The 16,831-nt window shown below is 45.7% G+C and overlaps 1 protein-coding gene across 1 annotated transcript in view; it reads right to left on the bottom strand.

Moving 5' to 3' along the window:
• Positions 1-16,831, bottom strand: part of LOC115309879 (4-coumarate--CoA ligase 1) — a 59,353-nt gene that overhangs the window by 14,178 nt on the left and 28,344 nt on the right. Inside the window, exons 4-6 of the mRNA XM_029968124.3 lie at positions 15,561-15,763; positions 13,901-14,069; positions 10,242-10,511 (exon numbers count right to left, since the gene is read on the bottom strand). Coding sequence (XP_029823984.3) covers positions 10,242-10,511; positions 13,901-14,069; positions 15,561-15,763 — 642 coding nt within the window. The remainder of the gene's footprint in view (positions 1-10,241; positions 10,512-13,900; positions 14,070-15,560; positions 15,764-16,831) is intronic.

Genomic DNA, 16,831 nt, shown 5'->3' with positions numbered 1-16,831 from the left:
CTTTGTTTGCAGGTCCTATGCTGGCAGTGCTTTATAATGAAAGGACAAACAAGGATTCTTATGCACAAGTTTCAGTCAATAAATTCATTTCTTTCGGAAGAGCGACAGGGCAATATTGAGGATCATGCACTTCCGAGGGTGCAGTGAGTAATGAAATGATAACAAAGCAAGCAATACGCTCCACCATAATTTTAGCACAGGGTTCAGATCAGTTCGTAACAAAATCGAGATAAGAAAACAGGTATTTTAATTAAGAAAAGAAACAGACAGGACATGCCATTCACAAAAAATGTCACTTAGAAACGCAAGAATCAAAGAAAAAAAACTTGTAAAATAATGAAAAAAAGCATTCTCCCATAGTTAATTAGAAGATCACTTAAGCGCATACAAGACAAGGATGGAGGAAGCTGCACATATGAAATAGACGGTCGCTTTGCACACCTTCCTTCGTCTTTCCTTATTCCACTGCTTTAGATTTAGGTCATCATGAACTGATAGCCCAAGTAAACCATAGATAACATCACACTTACTTTTAATTTAGGTACAAACATCAATTAAACAAAGCTTTTCAGTTGGGAAATATATAAATGATTGTTATTAATGAACTGTGGCTCACTATGTGCTCAAAAATTTGAAAATGTGCACACTGTGCAAAATACGTAATTTCCCCGTTCTATTGGCGCCTCGAGGAAGAACGATCCTATAGACCAACACTCAGCTCTAACGTCACATTCCTGCGGTGGCGCTGTTGTCGTCACGGCGCATGCGCAGAAGCTTCACCTAATGCGAATCTGGTTTCTGCGCTTGCGCAGTGCCCACACCTCAGCGTTGCCAGGTGGTGAAATTCGGCACCAGATTTGGAAAATCTGGTGAAATTGAAAGGCTACTGGTGTTGATGTACCGGAACGGCTACAACAGACCATATCTGGTGAAAACTGGTGAAAAATCTTGAGAAACGGTTTGCCACTTGCATTAATTATATTCCTTCCCTTCACCCGTCAAAAGTGCTGTCACAAGCGGCACGCTACCCTTTTGAGAAGCTTCCCTTCCACCGCCTCTTGGAGGAAGAGCAACACATTTTGGAACAACAGTACAGAAAAATCGTGATGCACACCTGGGCTAGAGGGTGCGTGTTTGATGGCAAAGTGCCGGATGACTGCACGTTATTCTGGAGTGGAATATTCAAGTACGAAAACGGAGCTAGGAGAGAGATCATACAAAGATTTAGCCCTCTATGCCTTTTCTTGCCTGTCCGGCCCAGTGTCGAATGCTGTAGTGGAAATGGGTTTTAGCCAAGTCACCTGCATCAAGACCGAGTACAGAAATAAGATGTCTGTTGCAACGCTGGATGCTATTGTGTGCATTCGCACAACATTGTCATTGAAGTCTGACTGCTGTGTGCAGTTTTTTTTTTTGCAACAGATGATATGCTTCGAAGGTTTACGTCAAAAGTCTACGAAGCAGTGTAGTAAGCTCTGGCACTTGTTAGTGTATTTATGTACCCTAATTGTTTATGTTCCATATTCTTATGGATATGAGCGATAGATGTGCTTCATGTGTCAAAAGATATTCCGTGTCAGTGTGTCTGGACTGTGTGAAGTTAACTGTTATGTGACTGGATGTCATGCATATCAGTTTTCTTTCTTGACGCTTGACTTCAAAACCTGTTATGAACTAAACTTTATCATGGTGTTGTACGTGGACTTCGTTCTTTGCGTTTCTTTTTCTTACTGCTGAGCAGAGAATGTACGCTTAATTTAGACTGCCAGTGCCTTTAAGTGCAATATTATGTGGCCTTTCTTACGTGTCGGTGGCCTTCATTAATTTGAATTTCCGTCTAAGGACTACTCAGCACCAACATCTCATAAACATGGTATATTAAAAAGTAACAATGCTGATGCGCCACATGTCTGCTTTCTTACTTTTTTATTGTGCTGTGATGAGCCTTATATTAGTAAACCTCCGAAAGCCATCCTTTTGCGAGTTCATGCGTAAAAAAGCTGAAGGAATTGGAGATAATAGACGCGATATTTTATTCCTGGTGAAATCTGGTGAAATTTCTGCCAGGATTTGGTGCCGAAGCATATTTCCAATCTGGCAACGCTGCCACACCTGGTGTGGGCAAATGCGGGCTTGTTTGTAAACAGCGTGTCGGCCTATACAATACCACCCTGGCTTCAGGGTGCTTGTTTTTTAAACCCTTTCAGGGGGCAGCTGCACTGATCTTCTCAGCCTTGCCCCCTGGCTGGCGTGACTGGCGGAGCAGTAAGGAATACTCGTTCTCACTAGGTTTCGTGATGCTGTGCACGCAGGGATGGTTTCAACTACGTGACGAGGCATGGAAATCATCTCTTTCTTTCAACAGTGTTGCAAGTTTTTTATCTGGGTGGTGTTGTACCTGAATAAGTTAATGAATGTTATGAGTCAGAGAGACAATATATGATGTTCTCAGGAATTTGACAAATTGTAATCCCAGCATCTTCATTTACGGAGGTTGCATGCAGATAATGTGTGCACGGGTGTGAAGTTCAGTGTGAGTGAACAATCATGAAGAAGGTCGGCTCAATTTGTCTGTTAATGTTGATGCTTTTACTGCAGTAGAAGAATTGTGATGTATTTTTTCCTTCACGAGTCAATAATGTTCTGATTGTGGAGCGGACTCAAAATGTGCCCTCGAATCGAGCCTCGTGCAAACCTTTCGTGGAACTGTGTATTGTACATAATGTTTCGGGGAAGGTTGGTAAACAGTCTCCTCAGCAAAGTACTAAACAATGGTTTTTGGACATTCCTTTGTGAAGTGTTGCAGAAATCTTAAGTAGAGAAGACATGCTTTCTTTCAGCCACGCTATTCGACAAGCTTAAGTGAGATATCATCTGAAAAGTTTGATGTTTTGTGGTGAACAGCTATACTCTGTTCACTCTTAAAGGAGTGCTAAACTTTTCACTAAACTCCGACAAACCTAGCTAAAATAGTATCCCAAATATTAAGTCAAAATATTGTGTCTGTTTTTCGAAGTTATTGAATTTAGAGTTTTGGTCCTCACCTTGTTTTTCAAACTGAAAGTCTCTACTGGCCACAACAAAAAAGTGACGTCAGTGGAAGGCATGTGTTCCCTCTTTGGTCTGTAAAATTTGTTCCCAACTGATTCAAAGCAGTTTCATGATGCCAAAGGAATACTCTGGAAGCTCGTTTCAGTACCCGCGCTCCAGCATGGAACAAATGATTGCCACATTAAACTTTTTTTAGACTGCTTGCTCGACTGGCAAGCCTACCTGCCACTGACGTCACGGCACTGAAAAGTGCGGATATGTTTTAATGTTGCTTTTTGCGTATTTTCATTTACCCATTTCACAATAACTATTATGAATTTCGCGGTACTAAATATCATTCCGGGAAGGGTAAAGGCCGAGGAGTCCGAAATTATAGATAGTTGAGGTAGCTCAAAAAACCTGTGAAGTACCCCTTTAAGCTGAGACTAGAAGCTACGCCTCCAGCGCGAGACTTGTGCCCATGCTAACACAAGTGTGGACTGCAGGCACGCGCAACCAAAGCACTGCGGAAGCCAGCAAGCTTCCGCTGAAGGCGGAGGTTCTAGTTTTAGCTTAAGGATGAACGGAGTGTAGTGAACAAAAACATTTTTGAATGAACACGTCAAAACCTGTCGAAACGTCTGGCAGTAGTGAAATAGTAAAATGTAGAATGTGTCTACATAGTTTCGTACAGGAAAATGTTTTGAAGTCCTTATAATTGTGTGCATAATAGCCACCGGGCTCTTGATACGCACGTGCGCGAACCCGGTTTCTCAAAGGAGGTGGACGATTTCGGGATTGGACGGCTCGGAGCCGTCCGAGCGACAGATAGGCATTACGGTGAGACGCGTCCCTATATCGATTGCACGACACGCCGTCACTTGCGAAACATTGACATCTAGAAACATCCTGCCAGCTAAATTCGCAGCGTGACGAGCAACTGTCTCTTGGATATCAGCGGCAGCCTCCTGTTGTCGCCGTCCCAATAAGGAGTCAAGCCACGGCCGAGCAGCTCCCGCGCCGTTGCCCTTCGTTGTCGCATATCCCGGTGGGATGCATTTGATAACGGAGGGATGGCCGCTTTTTTCGGTGACAAATACCCGCCCCGAAGGCAACGCCGCAATTGCAGGAGACAAATATTGAACGCGGCGATTCCATATGCAACAGCAGATCGGCAAGCCGCCATGTTGAAATGACAACGAGGTCGAGTTCAATGAAAGGTCCAACCGAGTCTTGAAATTTGGGCGCTTCAAGTTCGCTTCAAGCTCGGTTTAAGATTGGTTCGAGTTAAGGTGCATTATGAAGCGCTCTTGCTCGGTTCAAGACGCACTTGGGCAAGTTGAAACTATGTCACGTCTATGAATTCGGGGGTCAGTGTTTTAGGGCACCCGTTTCGACCATGAGCTGAGACGCCCGCAATTATTTCCTTGCCTAAAAGTATGCCTTCTAGAATAGTTCTCAGAGTAATCTGTTGCTTTGTTCTATGATGTTTATGATTATTTTACTACAACTTTACGCTTATTTAACATTTAAACATTCTACTTCACCACACCAGAGTTTCATTTGGACTTTGGTGTCAAGCTTCTACACAGAATTGAAGCTGAAGGTTGAGCAGCTCTCTGCCCTGTTAGGAGGTGACGCAAGTCACCTCCTAACAGGACAACCTAACAGGACAGGCTGCACTGTATATGTAATGGGAATGAATGTCTGTTCCTATGGGGAGGAGTGGTTGTCTAGATATCTTGGAAGACGGGCCCTTTCCGACATTTGCAAGCTGAGATGACGTGCCACGTCACTGTCGCATGTCGGAAATAGCGCGGGCCTTAAATCAGCAACGGTTGTCGTCTACCAAGTTAAGCGAATTCGAAACTAGACAGTACACAGAGAGCTGGTCAGAAATTAAGTCCGCCGAAACCAGTGGCCGGGATGGTTTAATCGGTTAAGGCGTCGCCCCGGACAGGCGAAGGTTCGGGGTTCAATCCCCGCTCCTGGCCCAATTTTTCGCCAGCTCTCTTTCCCTTTCCCTAACTTTAATGCAATAAATTCAATAATCACCGTCTCCCCTCTTTGTTATATATATATATATACATATACACACAATTAGGGCGTTCATATATATATATACACTTTTTTTTTAGTTGAGTGATAAACGAAGTATTACGCCAAGATGTTTGTTGTCAACCGAGTATGTAGAAAAGAGGGCAAGAAGTTTGCGGGACACGATAGCGTCAGCCAAAATACCTTGCTGCGCCTTCTGATGACGAGCTGCCGCTCTCAAGCTCCTGCTTTGAAAATATATAAGCTTTATTAAGTGCTCGCAGCCTTGTCTTTTCTACTCGAATCCGCCCGAGGCGCACGAGATAACAGGGACTGGTGCAAGTTGCCTCAAAACGACGTCTGGAACACGCGAGCGTCGTCCCCCGACGCGGTGGTTGAGGCAGAGGCGTGGAAAGACGGCTAACTAGGCGGGATCTGGCGCTTTTCTGGTTACCTCGTGGGCGTGGGACAGAACCGAGTGCAAAAGACATGACTGCGATCGCGAAATGAAGCGCAGGAGCAAAGCGTGGTCCTTGAGAGCGGCGTCTCGTCGTCATAAGGCGCAGCGGTGCATTTCGGCGGGCGCTTCCTTGTCCCGCAACCTTTTGCAACTCACTGTACTTCTCATTGTATTCCGAGTTTTAAACAGTCTTATATTGCAAGCATAAGTGTAGAGGTGTGTCTTGTGTCTACCGTATTTTGTCTTTGAGCGTCCTGACCGACGAAAGGAAGCATTTTTAGCTAGGCATGCTTCTCGTTTTTTTTACTACAAAGTCAGGAAACAAGACCTGCTTTCGACCGAGGTACCTCGGCACCTTCAATCGTCCATAAAAACAATCGTCGGTTACAAATTCCTTTTTACGAGGCAAAAATTAAATGAGTGCCTGTGTTCTGGGTAGGGCCACGTTTCTTATGTGTACGTTTTGTAATTATTCTCTTACACACGGTTGGAATTGAAACACAGATCCTAGTGTGCCAGAGATCAGGACGCATAAAGAGGAGGATCAGCACTCAAGGTAAATACGATGTTAATACTTTTCGAAACACGGCAATATTTCTAAGCCCCGCTAATGCAAAGAAACAAATGTCTCGCATGAACATTTAGCCAAGTGAATGTAAAATCAATTACAAGCCACCGTAAAGGTTCCTTTTCCGAGTGTCTTCGTTGAAAAAAACGAAAGGACAAGCAAGTGACATATATTAAGGTTTGAGTCTACTGCAAAATCACCGAGCTAAATGTGCATTCACGTGGGTTTTTTAAAAGACGTATGGGTAGCAAAAGATGTCAAAGAAAATACTGTTTTGTAAAACTCACTAAACAGTTAAGCCGTTCCAATTATATATTGTTTAAAAAAACTTCTGATATCGTAAACAGCATCGTCAATAAAATGGTATTTATCTTCGTCGGTATACTCATCGTCTTCTACAAATTTATGCCCAGCCCGGACAAATAGAATCTGAGCCCGTTTGCTAAACCAGCACCTCAGCTGAGACTGCGCGAAGAATAGCCTGACAAGCCTTGGATGCGTGAGAACTTAAAACCCGATTTCACGTGCCACGTCCCACTGGGAGCACTGTTCTTTGGGACAAAACTAGGTCTTGGGGTCGAAATTTATTGCATTCAAAAACTTGAAGAAGCGACAAAAAAGACTCGAGGAACATTTATAAGCACTTCTTATGAGTTGTGAATGCGAAAGCATGCATGTCGCTCTTCCGCTCCCTTATTTCGTCCGCGACGTACTGGGGTGGATGGCCTAACGCGCGCTCTGCTCGTCGCGCTGACCTTGGGCGTGGAGCCGCTCCGTAGCTCGGCAGCCAGACGCTTTGTGTCACCGGCGCGCTAGCGCCGCGGACACGCAGCGACATGGGGTGGCGGTCATCTAAACTGACGCACAGTGTCAGTTTCGATGACTCAAGGATGACTCAGTTTCGATGACTCAGTTTCGATGAGCACAAGGACGTAACGTTCGTTCGGATACCACTATTTCGTCAAATCTATGAAAACGAAAAATAATCTATGCACAAGAAAAAGATTTCGGGACGTGAGCCCATAAAACCTCTGATGTTAGAGATATGACACGCAGCCGACCGACAACCTTGATCAGAAGCCCGCCGAAACGTCGAACCACGACCGGCCGAACACGCCACTTCGCTTCGCCCATAGAGGCTTCGCCGAGGTTTCATGAACGATCGCTCTCGACTCGTTTTGTTTGCCCGCTTGCTTCAACCTGTCGATCCTGCCCGGGCTCTACAATGTCTTATGTTTTAGTAGAATTTCTACTCGACAAGACCCAGCCTGTTGTGAGTTCCGACGATGTAAGGGACTTTAGCGGTGTAGTTGAAGACGACAAGGTGTACCAGGTCTACTGGACCGGAGACGCGTGAACAAAAGGATCGTTCTACGACGCGATAGTACTCTACATGGCAGGTGAGTAGAACTGAAGTACGGCGAGTGATGTGCGAGTGCTTTGCATAACATGCTGAAAGCTTAACTGCATTTGCAGCCGAAGCATCTCGAATAAAATGAGTGGTCAAATCCAGTTTCCACAGCGGTGACATAGCATAGGGGTCAAGGTGTCCGATTTGTATGCAGGTGGTCGCGGGTTCGATCCAGCGGTAATCCTGCTTTTTTGTTGTTGTTTTTTTTTTTTTTAACATTGTTTTATCGAGGCATTTGGCGATATTTATGAGTGCGTATAGCTTTACTCTTACATAAATGCTGCCCTTGTTGATAAAATTCCCTTGGCAGTGGCAGTCAGACGTCATCTGATGGACCATCAGATGACGTCTGATGGTCCATCACGTTCCACCAAGGCTGCTGACTGGCAGTCAGTGTCCCGAATTACGTAGCTTGATGGAATTTTCAGTAGGGTTCTTTGATCAGAGTATGCGTATATTGGCTCTGATTCACCGAACAAGTTCGAAAATTATGTTTCTGTGCTGTTAGTTTGGCTGTCGTCTAACATCTTTGGAAATAAATTGCCAAACAAATGCAAAAATCAGGCATAAATTTGTTGATTTACTCCTGGGGGTTTATGTGGCAACTTTGGATTTTAATTGCCAAAAAGTGTCAAATTTAGGCTTTCTTTTTTTTCGGTCCATACGTGGCATATTTGACAGGCACTTTGGCAATTACGTGGCAAGCAAAATAAAAATCATACAAAACGCAAAAGAAAAGTACTTTGGCACTAACTAACGCCTTGAAGAAAAAACTTTCAATTTTTCAACTTTGCTGAAGAAGGAAGGGCAGCGGCGCTGTAGCTTCTGTTCTTGGCGGTGGCTTTCCAGGCAAGCGATCTGCTCTTCTTTCGCAGGGGATTCTGAAGCGCTCGACGAAGTCGAAGTTGAGGCAATAGCGAGTTTTAGTAGACCGTGTTTCCCGCTCCGCTAAGCCCCTCCGCTACCCGGAACTCTACAGCCAAGGCCATCGGCGCGCAGGCGCAGTGGCGGTTTCTTCGTAGCGGAGGGCTAGCGGAGCGGGAAACACGGTCTACTAAAACTCCCTATTAGCGGCCTCGCGGCGGTTGCAGAACCATTCGCGCTGCTCCGCACGTCACCGTCGTCGTAGATATGACACCGAACTCCGGACAGCTACCGCCATCTATGAGCGACGGCGGCAACCAGCTGGTTGTCTGGTTGCCGCCGTCGCTCATAAGTGGCGGTAGCTGTCCAGAGTTCGGTGTCATCATTTTTTTTTGCTGGTGGACACAATCCTGGGGAAATTAGCCCTTAACAGCTTTGCTGTAAAATTGTATTAGGCCGATATTAGTAGGCCCCAGAATTGTCAAGCTTGCGCCAAGTTAAACTTTTCCTAGCGTCTTATCGACTCCGTTTATGTCTTAGTTCTGACAGTGCATTCGTTTACGCAGTCTTAGCTTGTTCTATAGGAACCCCGCCCTGAGGCTGGCTTGCTAGAAACGGCCGGGACATCGTCGCCCGCCGATCTAGGCAGCGACGGTGATCTAGGTGCCGATCTTGGCACCCAATACGAACCTACATATTAATCTATCTTGTATTAAACTGCATTTTCAGTTTTACTAGTTGTATGATTTGCGTAATTCTGAGCAGTCCTCAGTGTGTTAAGTGTGCTAAGTGTGTTGCGTTTTAGTTTCCTTTTGTGCTTTTCATGTATTTGCGTTTGTTTATTGTATAAATCAAGGGTGGCCAAGCTGCGGCTCAAGGGCCGCATGCAGCTCTTCACGCGTTAAACTGCGGCGCCTTTTCTACTGCCCCCTCCCCCCGATCCCCCGCCTCCCTTTAGGTCACACGAGCGCTTCCCCAAAAAGAGAAATGGAACGCCATTTATATCGAAAGAAGGGTTGCGGTTTAGTAGTCTTGTGCTACTGCTACCTTACGTACAATCGGACTGCTTTTGACTCGCATAGATTAAAAGCAGTTCGAGTCTCGTTTATTGCTCCGGTCAAACGTTTGACCCCCCCCCCCCCCTTCCCCCCTTTGCTGCTCTTGGAAGTTTTGTGGTTTTTTTTCTGCGGTTTAGGCCGGGTCAGCCTGGCCACCCCTGGTATAAATCTTGAATATTCCCCCTTATGTAATGCCATTCACGGGCCCTTAAGGTAAAAATAAATGATTGAAATGAAATGACGGTGCTAACGTCAGGCGCAGCACTGATCAATCGCGGCAAGTAGCGAATATTCGGTTTCTTGATCCCGCAGAGTGCAGCTGAAGTCTGCATACTGACCGGACTCGGCAATAATTGCCTTAAAAAAAAACACCTGTCTCTGTCTTGCAAGGCGCGTAGTACATATATATTTTCGTTAGACGATTTCAACGTCGGTAATCAAGGTTAATTCAGACGTTCCCATTTTTCTGAACTAACTCATCAAGAGATGAACAAGCGCCTATGCGCTACAGTTTTATCCATCGTTTGTGTTGCATGTGGTTCAAGTGATAATTATTCATGTCTCAGTTTACACGCGAAACTGAAACCTGATCATTGCTTGTGTCTTGTTGAAACGCGGTATGGTCTCTGCCTTGGTGTGTGTGTTTAGCCAGCAGCTATGCACTGTGTTCCTCAAAACAATTTCTAATTAAGCCTGCTGCATTTTGAAATTTTCAGTGATTTCTAACATTCTACATACACCCCCAATGATTACGCAATGTAATCAAAGAAAACCATGAAAACCATAATTACCAAAGCATTTGATCAGACTCACCTTAATTTCTACCATCGGATATGGGAATCCAATGCCATACCACTTGGATGCACCGTAGGGGGGTCTACAGATCCCGATTGCTTCCGTAGTTCCATAGGAATTTTTGATGACAGCCACGCCAAACGACGGTTCAAGTTGCCTCAGAAGCTTATGTGTCACAGAGACACTGCAAATAACGATGTTCTTCAGACTTTCCAGCCGAATTCCTTTTTTCTCCATCGCCTTGGCAAGCAGCACCATTCGGGGGCCACTCCCTGCCACACAAGTCACCTGCAGCAACGGGAAAAGAAGATTTCAACTAAGAGCCAATGAATAAGCTTGTGAGTAACAACACTTCTACTGCATTCGAGAGAAAAGAATCAATGTTGTCATCTGTCACCAACATTAGTTAACGTGCCTGACGGAAGTTGCAAGTACCTTTGGTAGTCCTGCTTCAAATTCCGTCTTGTGTGTGCTCATACAGGCGTAATTTAGTCAACCCCAATGCACGCTTGGTGTCTCATGTGCAAACTCGAAATTAAGCCAGTACAGTACAACCGCTAGACTGGGAGCGTTAAAGTGCCCCACGCACTTATAATACTCTACCAAACGCCGGTAAGGTGCTCACCCAGATCGAAACGGGCAGTGGTGGCGAATGAACCAAGGATACCGTGCTTCTATAGCACGAGCTTTCGCTCCATTTGCTCCGAGCAGGTGTGCGCTAACCCACTGGGCCACCGTTCCCCCTGCTTGGTAAAACAGTTGACAGCAGAGCAGAATGATACAACTAATGTTGAGGAAGATAGAGTTGGGCGTAAAACGTTTTTTTTTTTTTTTTTTTCATCAACAGAGCGCCAGCCGAACCAGTGGCACACACCATGTCTTCGATCGACAGTGTGCTCACACAGCTCGGTCACAAGCTAAACAGCAAGCTGGGAGTTTTCAATGCCCGCTTTCGCAAAGACCGCCGCCCGGCCAACACCGGCACCATCAACGCCTGGAGCCCCACCAGGGCGGTCCTGAACACCCTGCGTCGCCGGAAATTTGGCTGGCTCGTCTGCAAGCTGGACACGCTGGGAGCCCCCACCAGGCGCTCGAGACTGGCGTGCTAGAGGTGCGCAGCTAAAGGCGGCCTCTCCAAGATCACCATCGCAAAGACCATTGCAAAGACTATAGCTCTTCACCATTTCCACCATGCCATTATCGTCATCATCATTATCCTACACATCATCATACTGATCATCATCACTATAATTCACATGATTCATCTGTACAACATTTCATCATCATTAGAAGTGGCGCCGCAGACCTTCACAGTATGGGTGACTGGCCTTTTCGTGGCGCCGCGGCTCTCCTGAGCTCAAGGAAATATCATTATCAATATCAGCTATAATCTCCTAACTGTACAAATATATAGCTTTCTGTGGCATCTTCCAAGGGAGGAAGTTTGCACCTCTGCTGCGTTTAACGTATGTAAACAAGACAGGTTCGACTGCACCAACTTGCGCTCCAAGTTAAGACTGCTTGCGTCCAGCTGTTGCTATGGCGATTTTTGCGACAAGCCAATGGAGAGGTGCTGTGCAGAACGTCGCAACGCATCGCAACGAAGTCGATGCAACTGTGTGAAGAGTCTTTAAGCTTGCGCGTAAAACGCACATGATTCCACTTAGATGCGTTGTTTCATTTAACAGCGATATTAAAGCGATAGCTATTAGCGAGTTTTGGAATAGCGCACGCTAAAGCTTTGCGTATGCAGAAAATAACATCGTCGCCACTGCGCATGCGCCGATCGCTAACAACGTTTCGCGCTTTCCGTGCACCATTTTAGCGTACAATATTTCTCGGAAATTGCGTGCGTACGCAAAGAGTCTTTGCGCTCCTCCAAGCAGTATTCGGGAAAAGAAGTTGGCTAAAGTCAAGACGAGCACAGCTAAAAAATGGCGGCTCCCAGAATCATGTCTGCGGCCGCTTTGGCGGTGTCGTCGGTGTTGTGAGCGCGACGTCGGCGGCATCCTCGCGACTGCGATTTTCAATGCGGGACCACATTGCACTCGGTTTGACAACGATCACCGGCAACTTGATGCTTGCGACGCACAAACATTTTTCGGCGAAGGCACGGTGTGCGAAGGTCAGTACACGATACATCTCTTGCCGAGGCGACGCAAGTGGACACGACCAGTCGACCGCTCACGTCGGATTTCACGTTTAAACAAATATAAAATGTTACTCTGGACCAAAACACTCGTTTCTTCTCAAGTTACAACATTTCGTGTGTGAAATAAAAATTGTAACCGTAGCTTGGTGGCGTTGCAAGCGCGAGATGCCTGGGTTTCTGTGTCGCGGCAAAGAAACGCTATTCTAAAACTCTCTCGCGTAGCGTACACCAACGCCAGCGCTAAATTTAGCGCTAGTGTGCGCTAAAGTTGCGAAAGTTACTCTAAAACTCCCCATTAGTGGGACGCTTCGTGGGCTTCGCGCCGTCGACCGCACTTCATACCAACACGGGACATTTTCAGCACTCCACTCAAAGATGCTGCATTGACGTCACGCCGCTTACGTCACGCCGCAAATCACGTCACCTGTTACCTGGCAACAGCTGACACTATGACGTGGCATTTTTAAGTCACGTTGCACGTTGCGTTGCGACTTAATGACGCCAGGTGTCACCATTAGTCGCCTGATGTTATGAGGTCACGTTATGCAGTGACGCCACATGACATTCAGACATCACATGACAACATGACGGCACGTAAAACTTGACATGAGAATGATAAAAATGGAAACCATAAAAAATATATATATTTTTTTGTAATTATGCCAGAAAATTTCTCGGGCGATAAAAGCAGTAAAGATAGGTGAGTGTTCAGCAGGCAAATCCACGAGAGACAAATTACGTGAAGCTACAACGCTTGAAACTTGTGTGCGTGATTTTGGTAGTGTTCTTCAGTAACCACAAGGCTGTGTTGTTTGTGTGCAATACCATTGTATAAGACGTTCAGGCAGTCACACCAACGACAGGGAACGGTTCATGCGTATACACGTACTTTCACGAATTTCTGGATTTCAAACTTGGGCGCGCGGCTTTCGAAGTGTTCTTTAATTACCATGAGGCAGTCCTAGCTTGTGTGTCCAATAAAAAAATTTTAACAGGTTCACCAAACTCCCTCTACTTAATGCACCATCATTGGTTCCAAACATTTTTGGAAGTTTCATCCGCTGTGTTACCCCGTTTATTACGAAACGTCTACGCGAACTCTATGGTGCGCGCTTGCAACTTTACCGTTCATTCGGACCATCTGCTCCGAAATGACACATTCGCGACACTGAAGTCACACCTCAGCTGTCACTCTGTTTCACCTTATTAAATGCGCACGTGCCTACCAATTTTTTCATGTGTCACACCAGTTGGAGATGCGAGAGGTGTCATGTTGCAATGCCCTGCAATCGCTCGTATTTCTTTTTCAATGAATGTGTAATATTATAAAAAAGAGAAAAAATTGAAAGTGGCCTTCTAAGAGACTCCGCTTATGACAGCGACGTGGTACGAACACTCGTGATGAAAACAGATTGCATTCTTTTGGGACACATAAACGGTTAGCCAAGCCAAACTTTTTGTCAGAAGTGTCTAGCGTTGGAAAGGTTATTGGCAATTAGTATAGAAGAAAATGTGCTTCCCATACCTTGTACTTTCTCAGGGAGTCTAGTATTTCCTCTGTACCAGTTGATTTGGAGAGAAGAACAGTCTCCGCTCCATAAGAACATTTTGTCAGAAAAAACGTAAACCCAGCAACCGCTGTGATCGGTATCCAGGAAGCAAAAACCTCTTGACAATCGCAAGTTTGAGGATACCTTAAATGTTAAAAAAAAAAAGCTCATGAGCCGCGTCGTTCACAAAGATGATGGTCTGTTCACAGATTGAGCTCGGCGAAACCTTAGCGCCAAACGTGCGTTCGAAGTAACACCAAACTTAGCGTTTATTAAACATTTACGGATACGTGTTTGGACAATGTAAAGTTGGTGTGGCTTCAAAGTGCGTGAACTCTAGTTTACGCCGTAGACAAGGAGTATAATTACTGCACCAGGAGGGCTTGCCCGCTGTGTTTAACGTGCATCTTGCAATCGTAGTACACGACCGCACACCGGTATGGTGCAAAATACCAAAATAATTTAATTGCCGATTAGAAGAAGCTACGATTTAAGAGTTTCTCAACCGGTAGTTTTATTTTTTCCGGCTATTTACCTTTAGTATAGTTTTGCCTAAACTAGTTCCTTTATTCTTGTCGCCCAGTGCAACTACGCGTCATATATATTCCATACTTTTATGGCAACGCTCAGAGGAAGACGTGTTATAGACACTATAGATCTGACAACTCATTCATTATGATGCTATATTTCGAGTCATTGCGTGCTGTTCCAACATCGCAAGTTTCGCTCGCCACGTTTCGTGACGCTAGAGTAACTGAGAGATTGAGATCGGGAGAGAGATACTTCCGGCTGTCTTTCCAGCGTGAGTTTCCTACCTCCAATAACACTTCGTTGACTCGCAAGCCTCGAAAGTGTACGCACAGCAGAGGCACTGGTGGAGGGAACGCGCACATGCTGAGGATCCGGTATCCAAAAAGCCATTCCCCTTCCCACAAGGGGCACTACGCGGCTTGCACGCGACGTTATAGGGCCATACTTGTTCTCCTTCCTGCTTTCTCTTGCCAAGAAAAAAAATCCATGACGCAAAATGTACGCATCAAAAGATACACATACTGAGCAGAAAGGCCACCACGGAGGAAGCTGATGTGATGTTAGTGCGAACGGCGTATAGCTAAATGAGGCGTTTCTGCTTAATATAACATTTTTGTCCTGGAAATTGGCGCGGAGCTTTTCCAGCTGATCTTAAATTGCAACCGACTATGGTCACTGGGGAGGCGACAAGGGCAGTGAGAAGCTTCAGTTGTCTCCAGCGCGACCGTTCTACCTTTGATAGTGCTTTGGCGTCTCATGCACTTCGAGCGCGCGAGCAGCCAAAGCAAAACAGAAGGCAACGAGCACATGCTTCAGGCCGGGCGTTCCAAAGGTATGCCCCGCCGTTTTCATCCTGTCAGCCAGGCACGTAGTCAGGGGGGAAAGGCAATGAAATTGCCCCCCCCCCCCTAAATCTTTCATTTTGCTGGGACCTCCTCTCCCCCCTCCCCCTCATACAGCATTTTGTCATGGGTGGGACCCCCCTCCCCCCTTCCCCCCCGAAACAAAATCCTGGCTACGTGCCTGCTGTCAGCAACTATGAAGTGTAGTCAAACTAACAGGTAACCCGCGTGCGAGCGCATAATTACAAATTGCAGAACTAACCCGGGCCGGGGCAAAATTGCCACGAGGCTGTAATGCGTGTGCTCGACGGCCTTCGGTCGACCCGTTGTTCCCGATGTGTACAAGTGCACGACCACTTCGTTCTTGGCGTCCTCCGCAGGCAACTCTTCGTATGAATCTTCCTTCAGCTTCTTGAACTCGGCCACGGAGACAAATCCCGGGGCGGTTCCTGTGGTGAAGCAACCCTGAAAGCATCGAACCGGTAATTAATCGCATTCTCTTGGCTTTCGAGCCCTTGTGCGTGGTCGGTACATTATGGGAAACAAAACACCACCTCGTCTGAAACAAAAAGAAAACTTGATTACATAAACCGCACTTACAACTTTGAGCGCTTTTTTGTATTTGTTTTATGACGATTTTCAAGTCAGGACGGTAAGCGATGCTGACGCGTGCTGGGCGGAGTTGGGAACGCAGCTGGCTGCTACTCGGGGACACGGAGTTCACGTACCAATTGGGCCAGTCCTTTTTGTTATCAATGCTTGCTCTTCTAGAAAGTGCTAGCCCATTTTCGACTGTCATTGAGTGTTCTGATTCAGAAAAATCCTAACCGCACCGCGTTACAAATGCAGCAGTAGCAGTCAACCTTCTTTCACCGACTCAAGATGATGGTACCTCCTTTTTTAAATTTGGGGAAAGTTCTCGTCATCAAACGTTTAATTTAAGTTGTGAATTATTCCGCTTGTATTATTCGTTATAAAATATTTTTTTAAAAAACGCAGACCCGTGACATCGCTAAAAAGGCGAATTCAAGTTATAGTAACTTTTAAGATTTCAGGAATCTCCAAGACGCTAAAAGTAAGAATAATAGTGAGATCTCTCAGAGTTACAGCTATTAATCGAAAACGAGCCAACGAGCCTCAGCCCCCAATGCGTGGCAAATTTATAAATGCTCCAACGTTTAGTTCTGCTTTTGCCTATTCACGAAGTTTTTGCCGAACGTAAATGCTTTGATAACTCCGCATGTATACAAACGGCCAAAGCTTTGCAGTCGGGTTACTACACTGTTAGAAAATTCCATCAATCTACGTGGAAAAACCGAATAGAACATGTCCCGTTTTCTGGAAATGCATACAATGTGCTGTTTGCTTTCAAAAACGGGAACTGTACCATATGCATTGAAATGTGCTATTTTGGCAATAAGTATGAGCTTATCCGTATAAATAAAAAAAGCCTTACAAGACTACAGTTTATAGTCGGTTCAACTGGTATAAGCGGATTGAACGCGTTCAAAAGTGCCGGATATCCAGCAATTT

Source organism: Ixodes scapularis, unplaced genomic scaffold (genome assembly GCF_016920785.2).
Source record: "Ixodes scapularis isolate PalLabHiFi unplaced genomic scaffold, ASM1692078v2 PGA_scaffold8__174_contigs__length_109621045, whole genome shotgun sequence".
NCBI classification, from domain to species: domain Eukaryota; kingdom Metazoa; phylum Arthropoda; class Arachnida; order Ixodida; family Ixodidae; genus Ixodes; species Ixodes scapularis.
The sequence above is the reverse complement of the archived record's forward strand: the minus strand, read 5'-3'. Positions and strand labels throughout refer to the sequence as shown.